This window comes from Zootoca vivipara, chromosome 10 (assembly GCF_965207765.1).
Source record: "Zootoca vivipara chromosome 10, rZooViv2.hap1.1, whole genome shotgun sequence".
NCBI classification, from domain to species: Eukaryota; Metazoa; Chordata; class Lepidosauria; order Squamata; family Lacertidae; genus Zootoca; species Zootoca vivipara.
The window spans coordinates 17589518-17606872 of NC_142593.1; the positions used below are offsets into that span (position 1 = coordinate 17589518).

A 17355-nucleotide genomic window follows, 5' to 3' on the forward strand; every position below is an offset into this window, starting at 1 on the left:
ACTATGTCACACGGTAATAAAATGATTCCTTCTCTGACCCATCCTTAGTACCGTTATTGTATCTCTCATTGGATTTGTAGTTGTACTATAGGTAAATTCACTCCATTTTTCAGAGAATAATCCTACTGCTATGGAGTTGAGATAGACCGATTATGGTCTAATAATAAATAGCTGCAACGGTTGACCTGATTATCCCTGCAATCTACAAACTGAAGTACAAGAGATGAATCCCACATATTATTCATAATTGCAGACTCTGCCCCTCCAAGTAACAGGAGCAATATGGCTTAGGCTTCTGAACAACAATAACCCAGAACAAGATGGTATCAAAGTTATGTTTTATTGAATTACGTTTAAATTTCATATAGAAATATATTAACTGAGTGAGTTTTAATTGGAAGCAGCTCCAAGGAACAAGGTATAAGGAAGGTATGAATGCTTGCAACGTTGAAGAAAGAAGAAAGATCATGTTAAACCCATCAACATCCACACCAACTTTCTGTATCCGCAAGAATCAAGGCAACTTGCGAGTTAGCAATAAAGTCTATTAGAAGTTATCTAAGACAGGATTTGCATAAAGGTTTCAGGTTGTTGATCTGAAAAAGGAAACGGCTCCTTTTTTCTTCCCAGGCGAACTCAATCCAGCAGGGAACTCACAGCTTTGCATACTGTTGAAGAATGGTCCCCAGCTTCTGGCTCAGCATGATGTTTCCTTTAACTTTCAGCTTACCGGAGATGAATGCCTATAGCAAGCAGAGTGTGTGTGGGGGGGGGAACAATTAAAGAGGCTGTCTCTGCTCTTCCAGAGTTGCACTTTTAAAGAACAGTTGCAAGAGAATGCGACAACGAGGAATTAACTGGGGACGGGGGGGCGGCATCTGCTGTGGGCAATTGGGGTCAAACCTATCGAATCACCAGGAGTTGTTGTTTCTTTGAACCAAAGGAAAGGAATGGAATGGACTAATTCTGAATAGTGATTTTGAAGATCTGGACCGTTCCACAGTTAGGAGTGTAGAGCTATGAGACTGCAAAGTCTCATATTGCCCATTGCAAAATGTTACCATGGGTAGAAAGCTGATGCGGAATTCTTAGGCTATACATAGCCAGTCTTAACAGCATGCAGAACATAAAGAGGCAAATTCTCAGCAATGTATCACTTTTAGGATGCACAAAATGAAGTTGATAAACCCACACTATTGTGGGTAATCATTATGGCTTGGTACACGCTATTCTGTCAATATTCTGTCTAGGCTTGCCATATTTCCGGAAAATTCCAGACATGCCAAAGGCCTGGTTGAATCGGAATGCTTTCACCTGGCGCCTAAAAATATATAATGAAGATGCCGGATAAACCTCCCTGGGGAGAGCATTCCACAAATGGGGAGCCACTACAGAAAAGGCCCGTTCTTGTGTTGCCACCCTCCGAACCTCACGTGGAGGAGGCACATGAAGATGGGACTCAGGTGATGAATGCAGGGGCCAGCACACTTCATATGGGGAGAAGGTGATCCTTCGGGTATTGCACATAACATTATAACAACCGAAACAAGATGTCCAAGATGACTAACAAGTTAGGTATTTTCCTTAATATGGGAACTTGTTGCTGCCCTAGCCATCCTTTCTTTAGGCTTGTTGCTTTAGCATCTCTTAAGCACCTGCAAATTAAAAGTCATTCCTTTAATGCATGGATTCTGCATCCGTACCTTTTGTGGGTTGATCTTGCCTAGCACCAAATCCACAAAGTCGTCATCCGACAAGCTGAAAATGGTGTCGGCCTTCCCGCGGGCTGGTCCTTGGTACAAGTCTCCAGAGCCATTCTTTAAGTCTATGGCTGGGGAAGATTGATAAGAGTTTTTTAAAGATTTGAAAAAGCAAAAACTGAATGTTACGTGCTCCCTTAAGAACTTTCTTTTTAATCAAGGCGAGTCATACAGAACATTGGGAACTTAAAAGATACAAGACAACAGTGGTTAACAGCAATGAGATTAATTCCTGAATTTAATTAGTCTGAACCTAGCAAACACACACACACACACACAGCAGCGCTCAACATTCTTAAAGTAGAAAAAGAGAAAAGCAAACATTTCTTTTATCACTACACCCAGATTCCCAACAACACAAGTTCCTAAATTATTTTAATTTATTAACACAGAGGTAATGAAGTCTACCGAATTACGTGCCTCCCACTCAGTCATTTGAGTTACCTGCTGTGGAGATGCTCCAATGGAGAGTGGCTCAATTTATGAAACGAATGCAACTCCCCATTTAAACTCGCTATCCCCAGACACTTGGGTCCTTTGAGCCCCCTCACAGTATGACAACCTGTTCGGCTTTCCGCCGTATCCCGCAACCTACCCTCATTAAGCATCCGAGTGAAGAGGTTGTACTTATGCTTTAGTAGCTAATTACCTGGGGGAATTGCTTCTGCTGAAAAGTGTTGGCTCGATCCAGAGAAGTGTGCCACAATCTCTGCGAGCTGCCTCAAAACATTTATTTCCCAGGCCATTTGAGATGTGGTGCCAAGGGGGTGGGGGTGGGGACACAGAATGACGGTCCTGCTTGGAGAAGGCAGTGAAATCCCTGACTGGAAGCAGGTTCAGAACACACAAAATGAAGTATTTCTTCACTTAAGCAATTGGGCTCTGTGATGGCCCTGCCTTCAGAGTCACAACTGCCTATTGGCTCCACCCCAGGACCTCAGTGTGTCTGGGGGGTAGAGCCAGTGAGGAAAGTGGGGTGTCCATTGTGCACAACCTCCTCCGCCAATGTTCTTCGGACATATGGAGCTTAATTTCTGGAGTGGGCTAATAGAATTCACTGCCACAAGATGTGGAGATGGTTTTAACTAACCTGGTGTATGCGCAAAAGCCAGCAGCACAAAGGCGGCGGCGGCAGCAGCAGCAACAACAACAGTTTGTTGCAATTGTGGTTGTTTTTTGAAATCGTTTTTATTTGAGTTTACAAATGTAAAGTTCTAACAATACCAAATGCATATCCATATATAGAGATTTCTCTGAATCTCACGACTTCCCACCATCCCCTCCCTGGGTCCTATTGCCAACATTTTCAGCTGCGTATCATTTCATAATCTATATTTTGCATCTGTCCATATTATCCATAGTGCTTGTTACATTACAAGTGTTATTAGAATCCTGCTAATGTTTTCATCTGCTTACAGTGGTCTCCTAAATAAATTATAAAATTTCCTATTCTTTCTTGTGGTGGTGGTGGTGGTGGTTGCTTTCTGTTTTTGTTTCTGTTGTTGTTGTTGTTGTTGTTGCTGCTGCTATTATTATTATTATTATTATTATTATTATTATTATTATTATTATTATTATTGTATGTGCCACCCATCTGACTGGGTACATTGAATTCCTCCCAATGGATCTACTTTGAGTGAAACTTAGTTAAATACCATGCTATATGTACAGAATCCTGGGCCGCAACAAGAGGAAGGGCAGGATAGATCTAACAATATAAATAAATAAATGTCTGCATAAAAATTGGGTTTTACAGTTCATCTCTCCCCTCTCAAGCACTTTCTATACTATACCGCTGCAGTTAGTAGGGAAGATGTAATCTTTGATTGGTACTCTCAAGCAGTCTTTTCCCGGAAAATGAAGAGGAAGACAGAGAGATACTAAATTTCTCTGTCAGTACAGGAAGTTATCTGCTCAGATAGAGGACGTATATCGCTTATTACCAAACTCTTGGGCTTGAAAAAGTCACAGCTGTAAAGATAATAGTAAGTACTTCAGTATCGCCAAGTTCAATAGTAATATGCTGGAATCTTTCCTCTGCATCCTGCTAAAAAAGTTACACAAAATTGGAACACAAAATTGCCTATAAGTGTACGAGGGCAGCGTGCTCTGTATGGATTTTCCCCAGAATAGTTATTGCAAAAAAGAAAAAGAAAAATGAAGGCAGTATTCACATTTAATCTTTTTGTGATACATTTCAGGGCCAACTATATTCCAGGCCAACCATTATTTAAAATCAAAAATCAGTGTCCTACTTTCCTTCTCCCCCTTCTAAGCTAACACACACAAGGATATGATGCAGGATGTTTTGTTTTGTACTATAGTGCTTTTTTAATGTTCCATTTCAAGACTATCTTAAATCTTAGCCAAGTATCTCTCCTTTCTCTACGGAACACCAACAATTTCTCAAAATGTCCCTTCTCCCAAAGTCCTATTTCCTGCACAAAATGCGCTGCCAAAATGATCTACTACAGGGTATAGAAGCTGTCAGGTATCGCGTAGCTTGCAATGGAGAATGTTATGACAAGATTTTGCTTTGCCAATTCATTTTCACATTTTGCAAATTTCCAGAGCCGCTCTCTTCTCTCCTGCCCCTGCTGGAGTGTATAAAAACAAAGCCATTGCCAAGCTAATGCTCCTGTAAGGACCTGACATTTTTAATTATGATATCCAAGAAATTTTACCATCGGTGAGACAACAAGTTGGAAGCGGCTTTCTTTGCTTCTAGGTTGTCCTATGAATAACAGCTTCACAAAGAACAGGTTGTGCTTGCATTTGTTCTAAGAATTGCCTTCGTGAGATGTTGTCTATATGCTATGCAACACACCATATCCCTGAAGCAGTTTTACATGGAATTTTAATACGGAAGACTTCAGCATTTACCTGATTGGTTCCAATAAAGTTATTGCTCCCCCCCCTTTACAAAAAAGGATGAACTTTGCATAAAACACTTTAAAAGATTTCACATAATCCTTTCTGAAGATGAGAACGTTGCCACATTGCAGTACCACCATACTCATTTTTATTTTTATTTTAAGAATTATTTTTTCTGAATATAAGATAGTCACAGAAAGGGTTCCTATGGAGAACATTGCCAGCTGTTTCAGAGAAAAAATAGGGCACAAGTATCTTCCATTTTTAAAAAATTATTATTATTATTATTATTATTATTATTATTATTATTATTATTATTATTTCTATACCATCACAGGGAGGTTTGCAATATAAACAATTTAATGGTATACTGGATAACTGCTTGGTTCAAATTTCAATTCACCCAAAAACTCACTAGCTGAGCCACTTTCCTCTCTGCCAGCCATTTGTAAATTAACATAGCATTAGCTAACCATGAAGCTGTAATCCTATACACAGACTTACCTGAAAGCAAGTCTTACTGGGACTTACTTCGGAGTCGACAGGCACAGTGCCTTGAATACATCTAAAGCACAATATCAGACCCTCCAAATGTCCCTATTTTCCAGGGACAGTTCCAGATTTACAGAAGCCGTCCCAGTTTCTGATTTGATCCTGGAATGTCCCGTTTTTCCTTAAAGGTAAGGTAAAGGGACCCCTGACCATTATGTCCAGTCGTGACCAACTCTGGGGTTGCAGCGCTCATCTCGCATTATTGGCCGAGGGAGCCGGCGTATAGCTTCCAGGTCATGTGGCCAGCATGACAAAGCCACTTCTGGCAAACCAGAGCAGCACATGGAAATGCCGTTTACCTTCCTGCTTGCAGAGGTACCTATTTATCTACTTGCACTTTGACGTGCTTTCGAACTGCTAGATTGGCAGGAGCTGGGACCGAGCAACGGGAGCTCACCCCATTGCGGGGATTCGCACTGCCGACCTTCTGATCGGCAGGCCTTGGCCCTGTAATTTAACCCACAGGGTCCCTTTTCCTTAGGGACACCCCTATTTTCAACGGATAAATGTTAGAAGAGTAGGGTGTCCCTATTGTCACTGGAGAAATGTTGGAGAGTATGGAGTTATCAATCCCTGAGCGAAGGAGATAAGTAACTATATAACCTTTAGCAGCCCTGTATAGTGAAGTTTTTTAATGTTTAATGTCCTACTATGTTTTTATATATGTTGGAAGATGCCCAGAGTGGCTGGGGTAACCGAGTCAAATAGAAGGGTATAAATAACATCAACATCATCATCATCGTTGTTGTTGTTGATGATGATGATGACTAGGACTTCCCTATTTTCATTGGAGAAATTTCGGAGGGTATGCAATATAAATGCTAAATAGTCTTGCTTTCATTACTACGAAGGAGCCTTTTCACAAGATAAGTTTACCATTAGAGAAATAAGTCTCTGCTTTAAATGAGGGAGGGAAACAATGAATTGCCTTGATAAGATCTCAAATGCATTCCACGCAGTGTATAAAAGGAATTCTTATTGTTATTCTGCATTTATGCAGAAGAATTTCCATCCACTTCCATCGCAAGTATTAATTCCGGTTCACATGTCCCAGCTGCTGAGGGACGGTAACGAAATGAAGAGGCTGGCATGATATGGAATGATACAAGGGAGGAGGTTCTAGTCAATTGCACAAAGCAATAAAAGCTTTTTTGGCACTTGTGAATTTGGGAAGAATAAAATTATTGGCCGTGTCAACCAGAACTGCAAATCATTTCCTTAAGGGCTGCGTCTCGTCATTTACTCCTCTGACATTCAGCCCAAGGACATCAGTTGAAGACGCCAGAGATTCGGCCGTCACCCACAACAGCTATGAGCTGCAGGGGTCCAGAAGGCTGCTAGTGCTGTCAACAGCAGCCATGGCAGATTACACCAGAGAAGAAAGCCAAGGGAGAAGCGACAAGCCAAAAGAAGAAGCGCCAAGGCAGGCACAGCAGCCCTGTGGATTTATCAATGGGAAGAGGCCTAGCAGGTAGGCCGGAACAAAAGCAGCTCCCAAAGCAAAGGCACCGCTGGCTAAAATCTAGCTGCAAACCTTTAGCAGCAAAGGCTCAAAGCAGAGAACAGGCAGAAGAAGGAGATCCCATGAGAATCAAAGTCCAACATCATCAATGTTAACAAAAAGCATGTGAGATTTCATTATTATCGTTGCCCTTCCTAGTGGAAAACGCCTGGCATATCGGAATTGGGGCTGAGCGATGTCTGGTTTTCAACGGGCGAAACAGGTGGCAAACGCCGGCAGCCTGTCTAATCTGTGTGCATTCCGGTTGATACTTCGTTCGACCTGTTGCTACTTTGCTGACCGCTACAGGAGCCTGAAAAACGGAGCTTCAAAGACCATAAAGACTGGTTTCGCCTTTTGGTATTTATTTGTATATCTTATCTGCTTTGGGCATCTGGTTTTGGCTTCTGTTTCAGCATTTGTACATGGTTCTTTTATTGTACTAATAACACTTGATTTAATCTTGTGCCTCTGTGTGCTGCTTGTATTGTATTGGACTTTTGTAGAAATTGGCAGCATTAGCCCATTATTTTAGTGTTGGTTTTCAACACCAGCTAAATATCATGATATACCGATATATCACGATGTCTGAAATAAGGGTGGAGCTATGTTGAGCCGAACAGGGTACTGTCCTGGCAACTGCTACTGCTTAGAGTTCTAAAACAGACATGTTTTTACAGAGCAAAGGTTTGGCAGGAATCATGGAAGAAGCGACGGCTAGCTTTGCAGTTTTCCCCATATCACAATTTTTTTACTTAGCACATGCACACACATCACGATTCGCAATATGTCGCCATGTTGAATATGATTAAGCCGTTACAACGTGGACTTCAAACCAATTTTGGGCGATGTATCGCTCAGCCCTAATTGGAACCTAGTCAAATTGGGGGGGGGGGAAGCAGGTTGAACGATAAAGATAGATTAAAGTAGAGCTAGCTGCCATTTGTTCGTCAAAAGAGCCCCAGTACATTATAACCTTTTGAAAAGGATATTCAAGGCTACATAAAAGGAAGAGCGACAGGAATGTATGGTTGCTATACGAATACTCACCTGAAGCTCAGGCTGGAAGTCAGGCATATAAAAGGTCTTGAACAATCTGCAGCCCTAGTCAAGTGTTATGGTCACATATAAAACCTACTTGCAAGCATGGTGAATGGGGATGAGCGAAACAAGCATCTCCTGTCCCTCGCCTTTCAACTCATGGAGGTCAAGACTTCCTCTACTCATGGAGACATTCCCCACACAATAATCTGAGTTCTAAATCGTAAAGAGTCTCCACAAGAGGTTCCACGCTTCAGACCTTCACCCTCCATGAGATGGAAGATGGCAGAGGTGGCGAAACTGCTTCGCATGCTCGTCCCCTACTCGCATGCAGGTTTTCACGCATGAGCAGAATGCCTGAATGGTGCTTATATCAAGCCTAAATGTGCCCAGCAGTGCTTGCTTATACGATGAAGCACTGAATAACCACAGTCTGCAGCCGTTTTCTTCTTCCACTGCCCCATGAGAGTTGCTGACCTAGATGCCTTCAGCGTACGAGGTTTCGGGTATGAAAATGGAAGGAAAGAGATAAGAAAACAGGGATCTTTCTGCTTCGTTCTTAGTGTTAAGGGAAGGAAATTCCCAATGCTCTTTACTTTTGATGGCTCTCTGACATAAAGATGTTCAAAAAAGGTATTCTTGATTATTCTTAAAGATTAGTTTTGATATTTTTCAAAACTTTTAGAAGACTTTGTACCAACTACTTTCTCTCAAGTTTCTCTCTCTCTGTGTGTGGAGAGAGAGAGAGAGAGAGAGAGAGAGACTTAGTGATATGGACAAAATTATTTTTTCTTTTGGGTCAACCAAGTAAATTCTTATATGGAGATTTGAAATTTAATGATTTTGTTTCTGTACTTAAATTAATCTTGGTATCTTTCATATATGGCTGATAATCAGCATTTTTAATTGATGTGTTTTTTTGTATTACAGTGGTACCTCGGGTTACAGATGCTTTAGGTTACAGACGCTTCAGGTTACAGACTCCGCTAACCCAGAAATAGTACCTCTGGTTAAGAACTTTGCTTCAGGATGAGAACAGAAATCGCGTGGTGGTGGCGCGGCGGCAGCGGGAGGCCCCATTAGCTAAAGTGGTGCTTCAGGTTAAGAACAGTTTCAGGTTAAGAACGGACCTCCAGAACAAATTAAGTTCTTAACCCAAGGTACCACTGTATTTGGAACATTATATTAAATGTCTGCCTTGCTTAGGATTCACTAACATATAAAAAGCACAAGTTAAAGAACATACTAAAGCAGTGGTTCCCAACTACGGGTCCGGGGACCCCGGGGGTCTGCGGAACACACCCAGGGGGCCCGTGGCACTGTAACCTACCAGGGACTCACTTATCTTGTTAATTGCACAGTGAAAGCCACAATGAGGATCTACAAAGCACCCAGACTCTGCTCATGACCAGGGCCTGCTTGCCGGCAAGGGAAAACTTGTGAAAGTGTTCTGGGTGGCAAGTGAGCTGGGATTGGGCAAACACCTCCACAGTTTCTTGAGGGTCTTGCGATTGGTGGGGGGGAAGAGAGAGAGAGAGAGAGAGAGATGATAGATAGATAGAGAGATGCCCCACACAAATGGCTTGCTCCACCATCAAGTTTAGAGAACTCTCCCACCTGCTTGTAGGTAGGGTTTCAGTGAATCTGGCCTTATGAGTTTGGGATTCATGTCTCATCTTGGAAGTCCAACAGGGGAAATAGCTAAGCAAATTGCCGCTGTCGTTAGCACAACAACTCACCCTCTGATTACTTAGTTTAGTTAGGGCTGCCATACGTCCGGGATTTCCCAGACATTACTAGGATTCCAAAGGCAGAAGTGATGTCCGAGGGGAATTTTTAGGTGGGTTTTTAAGGAAACAATTTTAGGGGTTTCCTTTAAAAAAAAAACCACACACCTCAACAACCAGTATACGCTGACATCATATCACAGTGACTGGAATTTATCTTGGCTGCTTCTTCCGAGATACATGACCTAGCCCTACATGGTGAGCGAGTCCCAATGCCTCTCAGTCTCAATCGGGAGCCAAGGAGCATAGGGGCTTTGTTGAACTGCTCATTGGGGTGTGTGTGTGTGGAAGAGGACTCTTGCCCTCCCCCAGCTGAACAGCTCTGGTGCCTCAGAACGGCATCCTGCCACCCCACCCCCCAGCTGAGGGAGCCCCGATGCTTCTCTGACTTGCACACAAACAGGAGAAGCATCGGGGCTCCCTATAACTGGAGTGGTGGTGGAAGCCACCCACCTGTCAATCACATAATGTCATAATGACATCACGTGATGGAGAAGTGGGTGGCTGTGCTCATCTGGGCCATGAGGCCGATCCTGACCAGGATCTGGCCCATGGAGACTAACAGGTTCCCCACCGCTGCTTTGCAACAGAGGTCAATCACTCAAACTCATTGATTCAGCCTCCTTTAAAAAAACAAAAAAAACCTAGTTCTGCACTATGATCAGGAAAGACATTGGCACAGAAGAGCAGAGGCTTTCAAGACATGCATGTTTCATGTACTTTGTTTTTTCATCAAGGCACTTTTAGCAGCAACAGGGAACACCATACATAAATACGAATGTGGAACAGCCATACATAAAAATGCAGTTGCCATTGAGGATAACATATTAATGCAGCCTAGCACAACAGAGTGATCAGAACAGAGGATAATGACGACAGAAAGTATAAGAGGGCATTTACATGATGATCATCAAATGCTATTTACCGCCAGGCCAAAGGAGCATTAGCGTGATCCTCCCACATGCGGGAGGGGGCGGGCATAATGTGAGAACTGGGATTTAATCCAATCTACTGAGATCTAATTCATTGTTAACAGCACATTATAGGATTGAGTCAGATCTAAATACTCAGGATGCAGTTTCCAAACCGAGATGGAAGACCAGTGGAGCCTTAAATGAATATTTCTGTAGACATGGATGCATCTTACTCAAAACAGAAAGTATTATCTATTGTTTCCATGTCAAACTGCTTTGTAGATTACGGCTGCTTGCAAACGGGGCAATAAGCCAATGCCTTGCCGTGACAAATATGAAAAGGAAAACATTATCCACAGAAGAGAGGAGGAAGAAAATAAACAAGATAATTTAGGGAATTTGTATAGTGCTTTTGACCGTCAAAACTACACACGTCACCACTGTAACCTTTGCAACAAATCGATGCAGCATGATCCGCTGAGATTATCGTCACTGAGGGATAGTGTCCTTTTGTGATATATCTGAACTAGGACTTCAACTCTTTGCATAGCAACCTCATTGCACACCAGCTCTAAGGTGACAAGATGCTAAAGTCTTCTTTTCGATGCCACAAGTCCTACTGTAATAAAATATACCTTCACTTTATTAGAAAGCGAACCTTCCTTGGCTGCCATATTCCTTTTGTCTAGCAGGGCTTAGAACCACATGCGGTTTCTCACTTCATTAGACAACGCAATAAGGCATTCCGGAAATTAATTAAACTTGCGACTTACTCCACTGCACTGCAGTCTTTCCGTCCTTAGTGATGTTCCACTGAAATATGGCATTTACTTTCTTCACCAGGTCACTGCCAAGCTCTTTGATGCGACGGCCAATTTCTCCAAACACAAGGTCACTCTTGAGTCCTACTACCTAATGTATACAAAGAGATATGGCCATTGAGGGATTTCACACCCAAACCCATATCCTTTGAGTCATTACCGCACGCACAGATAGAGAGAATTCTAGCCTCCTCCTTTACAAGATATTTTGTGGCCCTTCTTTGTGGCGTTATAGGCCCCAGGTAGTTTATTCCCCACCTCGAAAAAGGGCTCAATATGCTCCTACTCTTTTTGATATAAAGGTGGAAGGGTTTAAAGGGCAAGTGACAGGTTTCTAGATGAAAGATTACGGGAAACTGCTCTAGCAGTATTTCCTGGTAGAAACACTTCACAGCCATGTGTTACTACAATTAAAGCCTTTATTCAGCTAGACTATGCAAAAGTGACTCCATTTATAAACCAACCATTCACAAAACATCTCCAAGCAATTCAGCAACAAAAACATCAATGGTAAAAAGCATATGTAAACAGAATCACAAGCTCAATTTTAAGCAGAAACAGACTGGGATAAAAAATCTCCACTTAAATGGCTGGTTGGGAAAAGGAAGGCTGAAAAATAGGAAAGACGGCTCCTGTCTGACATGTAAGCCACTTTGATATATTTTTGTATGAAGCACTGCATAAATGTTAATAATAATAATAATAATAATAATAATAATAACAACAACAACAATAAGGTAACAGGAAGGCATTCAAAAGGGTAGACCAGGCATCCCCAAACTGCGGCCCTCCAGATGTTTTGGCCTATAACTCCCATGATCCCTGGCTAACAGGACCAGTGGTCAGGGGTGATGGGAATTGTAGTCCAAAACATATGGAGGGCCGAAGTTTAGGGATGCCTGGGGTAGACACTTAAAAGCTCCAATTCCCCCCTGCCAAAATGCTAATAGGCCCAATTTCTACATCATGTAGAATCAAGCTCCTGATGAAATGGTATTGGCAAGATGCCCTCTCCTGCAGAACACAGCTGGGTATACAAGGGCCGAGATGATATTTTAGGCATCTTTTAGTTACTTCCACGCAAACACTCATACCTTCCAACTCAAACATCCTCCCATCCAACCAATTAAACAAGTGCACGGGAGTCTAATGCTACTGGATTTACACAAGAATCCTCTGCTTTCGTTTACAACAGAAGCCATGTTGCTAGCCCCTGATGACTAGAAATATGGAATTGAACGTCTGTGGCAGCCATGTTTTCTGCAAACTGATAGGTTTGCTCAGCACAATCTCTAGAGGTCAAGTTAGAGAAAGTGATCTCAGTGGTTTGTATAAACCAAATTCATCCCCTGATGACTTGCAAAGCCAGGGTTTATGCAAAATTAAGCAAATGGATGCAAATTGGCTGGATTTAAATACATCACAGAAATTGTTTTCTGGGAGGGTGGAGGATTTGGGTCATAATGCAAAGGTTTGCTGCTATTATTGCCATTTCATGACTAACTTAAGTCTCTTCTGTTTTAATGTGTCTACTCTAAGCGTGACTAGATTTCTATCCAACTCATTTTCATTATTCAGTGTAGCATATAAACTGTTCATGAATTCATCATACAAAGCAACAACTCATACTTTTCCTACCTTAGCTGAAGGCTGTTCAGAGGATGAGGTGAGGTCGACATATGCTCCTCCAATTGCAACCTCCCCTGTCTCTTTGACCTGGGGGAAAAAATCAAATATAAGCAATTTCTACAGCACCAGCACGTGTTTGAAAAGTGTGAACATAAAATTATAAACAGAACAATAGCTGTATTAGAACAATTTAAAGATCTTCTTTGCATCTTAAATTACACAATTCAAATCTAGCAAAGGAACAGCTAATAGGAAAGGAAGGGTTGAAAAAGAAATCATTAAGCAAACTGTCCTAAAGCCAGAACCATTTTGCTTGCATCCTTTCAGAAAATCAAGTATGGCTTAATGAAAGAAACCCTAAGAACAATCAGTGACAATGTTCTGGTGGGTTAAAAAGCCACAAGAGCAGAGAGGAAATAATCAGTTCCAATCATTTCAAATATTAAATACAGACTTGTCAATGAAAGGGCTGCATGTTTTAGCCAAACATACTGTGTATGAATAAACATTGAGGGCAGGCTGCCAGTGTTTAACAAGCTGCTGCTATTTAATTGGCTCTAAAAAAAGGATAGGAAGAAAGAAAGAAAGAAAGTGTTGTTTGCTGCTTTTTACACCTTTATTTACTTTTAAATCTCGGGGGCAATCGCCGTTTTCAGTTTATCTACCTCTCTGGGTCTTTTATGAAATTAAGGGAACGAAAATGATTTCCAAAAAGAGATTATAGAACTACGAAGACTGGGGAAGAGACGCCAAGGGACTCAAGGTCAACAGAATTATCAAACACTCTCTTTACATGCATTTTCAAAGATGCCAACAAAGTCTGCCTTAAAAAATAATAGTATGCATGTGGGCTGGAAGAGATTGAGCACATTGAATTGAGGTCTTGAACAGCGATTCTAATTCTGCTTTCCAGAACCCTCAACCTTGTTTCTGACAAGAAAAAAAATAAATCTCGGGGGCAAAGGAAGTGGAGTACTGTAGCTATTCCGAAGTCCTGCGAGGACAAGTGATGGACTGTGGCTCAGGGGCCAAGCACAACTCTTGCATTCAGAAGGTCCCAGGTTGAATGTCTGGGATCTTTAGTTTAAAAGGAACAGGTTGCAGATGATAAGGAAAGACCTCCACCTGGGACCTTGGAGAGATGCTGGCAGATGAGATAACACTAGACTAGGTAGACAAACAGTACAACCTGATAGATGTAGCTTCTGATGCTCCTAGCCCTTACCTGCGCTTGTTCCCAGACGTCTTTAGTACAGAACTAACTTCCCACTTCCACACCCAATTTATGACCACATGTATTTCCTGCAAGGAGCATGAGGTGGCGTCTGAGGCTTCTGTCCCTGTCACAACAACCTTGTGAGGTAGGTTACACTGAGAGAAGGTGACTGGCCCATGGTCATTGGGTGAGCTTCATGGCTGAGTGGAGATTTGAACGTGGGTCTTGGCAGACACTATAAATGGTAAATTACACTGACTCTACTTCCAAGGTCTAATGTTACCCATGTCGTCAGTAGACTCAATCATTAGCCATAAATACACCTGGTTTCCCTAGTCAGCCCAAAACCCTTTGCTGCCTGAGTTAAAGGAAATAATAATAATAATAATAATAATAATAATAATAATAATAATAATAATAAATTAATAATAATATATTTATACCCCACCCATCTGGCTGGGTTTCCCCAGCCACTATGGGTGGCTCCCAACAGAATATTAAAAACACCAGGCATCCCCAAACTCGGCCCTCCAGATGTTTTGGGACTATAATTCCCACCATCCCTGACCACTGGTCCTGTTAGCTAGGGGTGATGGGAGTTGTAGTCCCAAAACATCTGGAGGGCCAAGTTTGGGGGTGCCTGAAAAACACAATAAAACATCAAACATTAAAAACTTCCCTAAAAAGATGTCTTCTAAAAGTCAGTTGTTTATTTCCTTGACATCTGATGGGAGGGCGTTCCACAGGGCGGATGCCACTACCAAGAAGGCCCTTTGCCTGGTTCCCTGTAACCTCACTTCTTGCAGTGAGGGATCTGCCAGAAGGCCCTCGGAGCGGGACCTGAGTGTCCAGACTGGACGATGGGGGTGGAGATGCTCCTTCAGGTATACTGGGCCAACGTTGCTTAGAGCTTTAAAGGTCAACACCAACCCTTTGAATTGTGCTCGGAAACATACTGGGAGCCAATGTAGGTCTTTCAGGACCAGTGTTATATGCTTGCAGGAGCCACTCCCAGTCACCAGTCTAGCTGCCGCATTCAGGGTTAGTTGTAGTTTCTGGGTCACCTTCAAAGGTAGCCCCACGTAGAGCGCATTGCAGTAGTCCAAGCGGGAGATAACCAGAGCATGCACCACTCTGGAGAGACACAAGCGTGGTTCTTTGTCATGGGATCTTTACAGATACTCTCCGAGGAGATGGGGGAACTATATGTTAGCTGCATACAATTTCATCCACTCAATCCCCACCGAAATGAATGGGATTTTTGCGCGCAGGAAGGGATCCATTCTAGGGTACTGTTTTGTTTTAACTGCCACAAATCTTGGTTGCACCCTACTGACCTTGGTCTGAAGATGAATCCTGTTTCCTTCCTTCCACATCTCTGTTTGCAAAGTTTGTCCCGGGTAAACCGGTTTTGCAAAACGCACCTAACACAAAGAAAAAACAGGAATGCTTTAACAGGGATTTGGGGGTGGGGAGAGAAATCCTATGAAATATTAAAAACACTTTGCTATGGCCGTTTACTGCTGTTATCCCTCACATTCACTTTTAAGTGTTTGCTTGTGGAAAGATGAACTATTTGGATTACTCAGCTTAAACACTGCCACCAAAGTCGACAAGCCCCATCCCCTAAAGACCATTAAGACTGTGGAAAGAGCTGGAGGAGCCTAATTTCCCTTTATTTTAAGGGCAGCATCAACAAGCCTGCCCCAATGGAACTGTAAACAACTTCTCTAAAATATGTTTGTAAGCCACTACGCAAATTGTGTTGTATTATGTAAATTGCTTCGAAAACTTTGTGGCTGAAAAAAAAAAGACAAGTACTTACTGCAAATAAACAGAACAAGAAAAAGGACAGTGTAATTGAGGCGTTTCTAATGTACATTAATAGCAAACGAAACGTACAGTGTATGTAAAACACGCAAGGTAACATCAAATCAAGTGTCAACGTGACACAACGAATCGTATTTTATGTCTGCATCTTAAGTACAATTAAGAAATCTAGTCTTCAGCTCGCAATGAACACAAAATATCCCAGGAGAAGCATTAACAGACCTTAATTGCCTTGAACTTGGTCACATCGTTATTTGCAAAGTGTTTCAAAACATGCCTGGCAGCAAATCCGAAAGAACAAAGTCCATGCAATATGGGCTTCTGAAATCCTATTCAGAGAATACAAATAAAGTGTTGTATTTCTTGCAAAAACATGTCTACATTTAGAAATGCGCTCCAAGAATCATCTGCATTTAAGTCATACTCTGCTAAAGGCCTTTTCAGGAATTAGTGGCTTGGGGAGGCAATACTGGTTCATTTGGGGGGGGGGTTGCCACATAGGTCACATGACTCTACTAGCCACTCTCATGATGAGGATACCCCAATATCCCAGGGCTCTCAGTTGCCTCCAGATAGAAAAGGCCACTGCAGAACTTCGTCTTCACCATGCAAGGGACTGGAGGAATTTGCACAACTTTGAAGGTGAGGCTAAATTTGTGGCTCCAACGTCCAATGTGGCCTCTACAAGCCAGTAACACCTGAAGAGGATGTTAACCAAAAACGGGATAAGCAGAGATGCTCAGATAAAATGTCCGCAGTATCGCATCCTCTTATGACCTTTATAAAGCCTGGAGACACTTCACCCCATTTTTTATAAAAAGGCAAACCGATTATTAAGAAGGGGCTATTTGGCTAGGCAGAAAAGATATTCATTGGCTCATGGTTTGATTTTAGATACAATGCAAAAAATGATGATTTTGCTCTTAGCATCTGAAGTTTGCCTCTTCCTTAAGATCAGCTTGTGAGATCTTTTCCTGGATTTCCCCATATATACAGCCCGGCTCAGTATACATGAAGGAGCGTCTCTACCGCCATTGTTCAGCCTGGACACTGAAGTTCAGCTCCGAGGGCCTTCTGGGAGTTCCCTCACTGCGAGAAGTGAGGTTACAGGTAGGGTTGCCAGACTCAATAGAGGACAGGACTTCTGTGCCTTTAATTGCCCTGCTCTCTTTTGAGTCTGGAAACCTTAAAGAGAAACCAGCAGGCCCTTTGCTTGGAAATTAAACAAAGGGTCTGCTGGTTTCTCTTTAAGGTTTCCAGACTCAAAAGAGAGCAGGGCAATTAAAGGCACAGAAGTCCTGTCCTCTATTGAGTCTGGCAACCCTAGTTACAGGGAACCAGACAGATGGCCTTTTCGGTAGTGGCACCCGCCCTGTGGAAAGCCCTCCCACCAGATGTCAAGGAAATACAACTACCTGAATTTTAGAAGA

At 42.3% G+C, this 17355-nt stretch overlaps 1 protein-coding gene across 1 annotated transcript in view; it reads right to left on the bottom strand.

Annotated features, from left to right (window-relative positions):
- Positions 1–321: 321 nt before the first annotated feature.
- HSD17B4 (hydroxysteroid 17-beta dehydrogenase 4) overlaps positions 322–17355 on the bottom strand; it is a 76956-nt gene continuing 59922 nt past the window's right edge. Inside the window, exons 19-24 of the mRNA XM_035099591.3 lie at positions 16148–16254; positions 15433–15519; positions 12889–12966; positions 11203–11341; positions 1704–1831; positions 322–743 (exon numbers count right to left, since the gene is read on the bottom strand). Of these exons, the coding sequence (XP_034955482.3) occupies positions 654–743; positions 1704–1831; positions 11203–11341; positions 12889–12966; positions 15433–15519; positions 16148–16254 (629 nt within the window). The 3' untranslated portion in view covers positions 322–653. The remainder of the gene's footprint in view (positions 744–1703; positions 1832–11202; positions 11342–12888; positions 12967–15432; positions 15520–16147; positions 16255–17355) is intronic.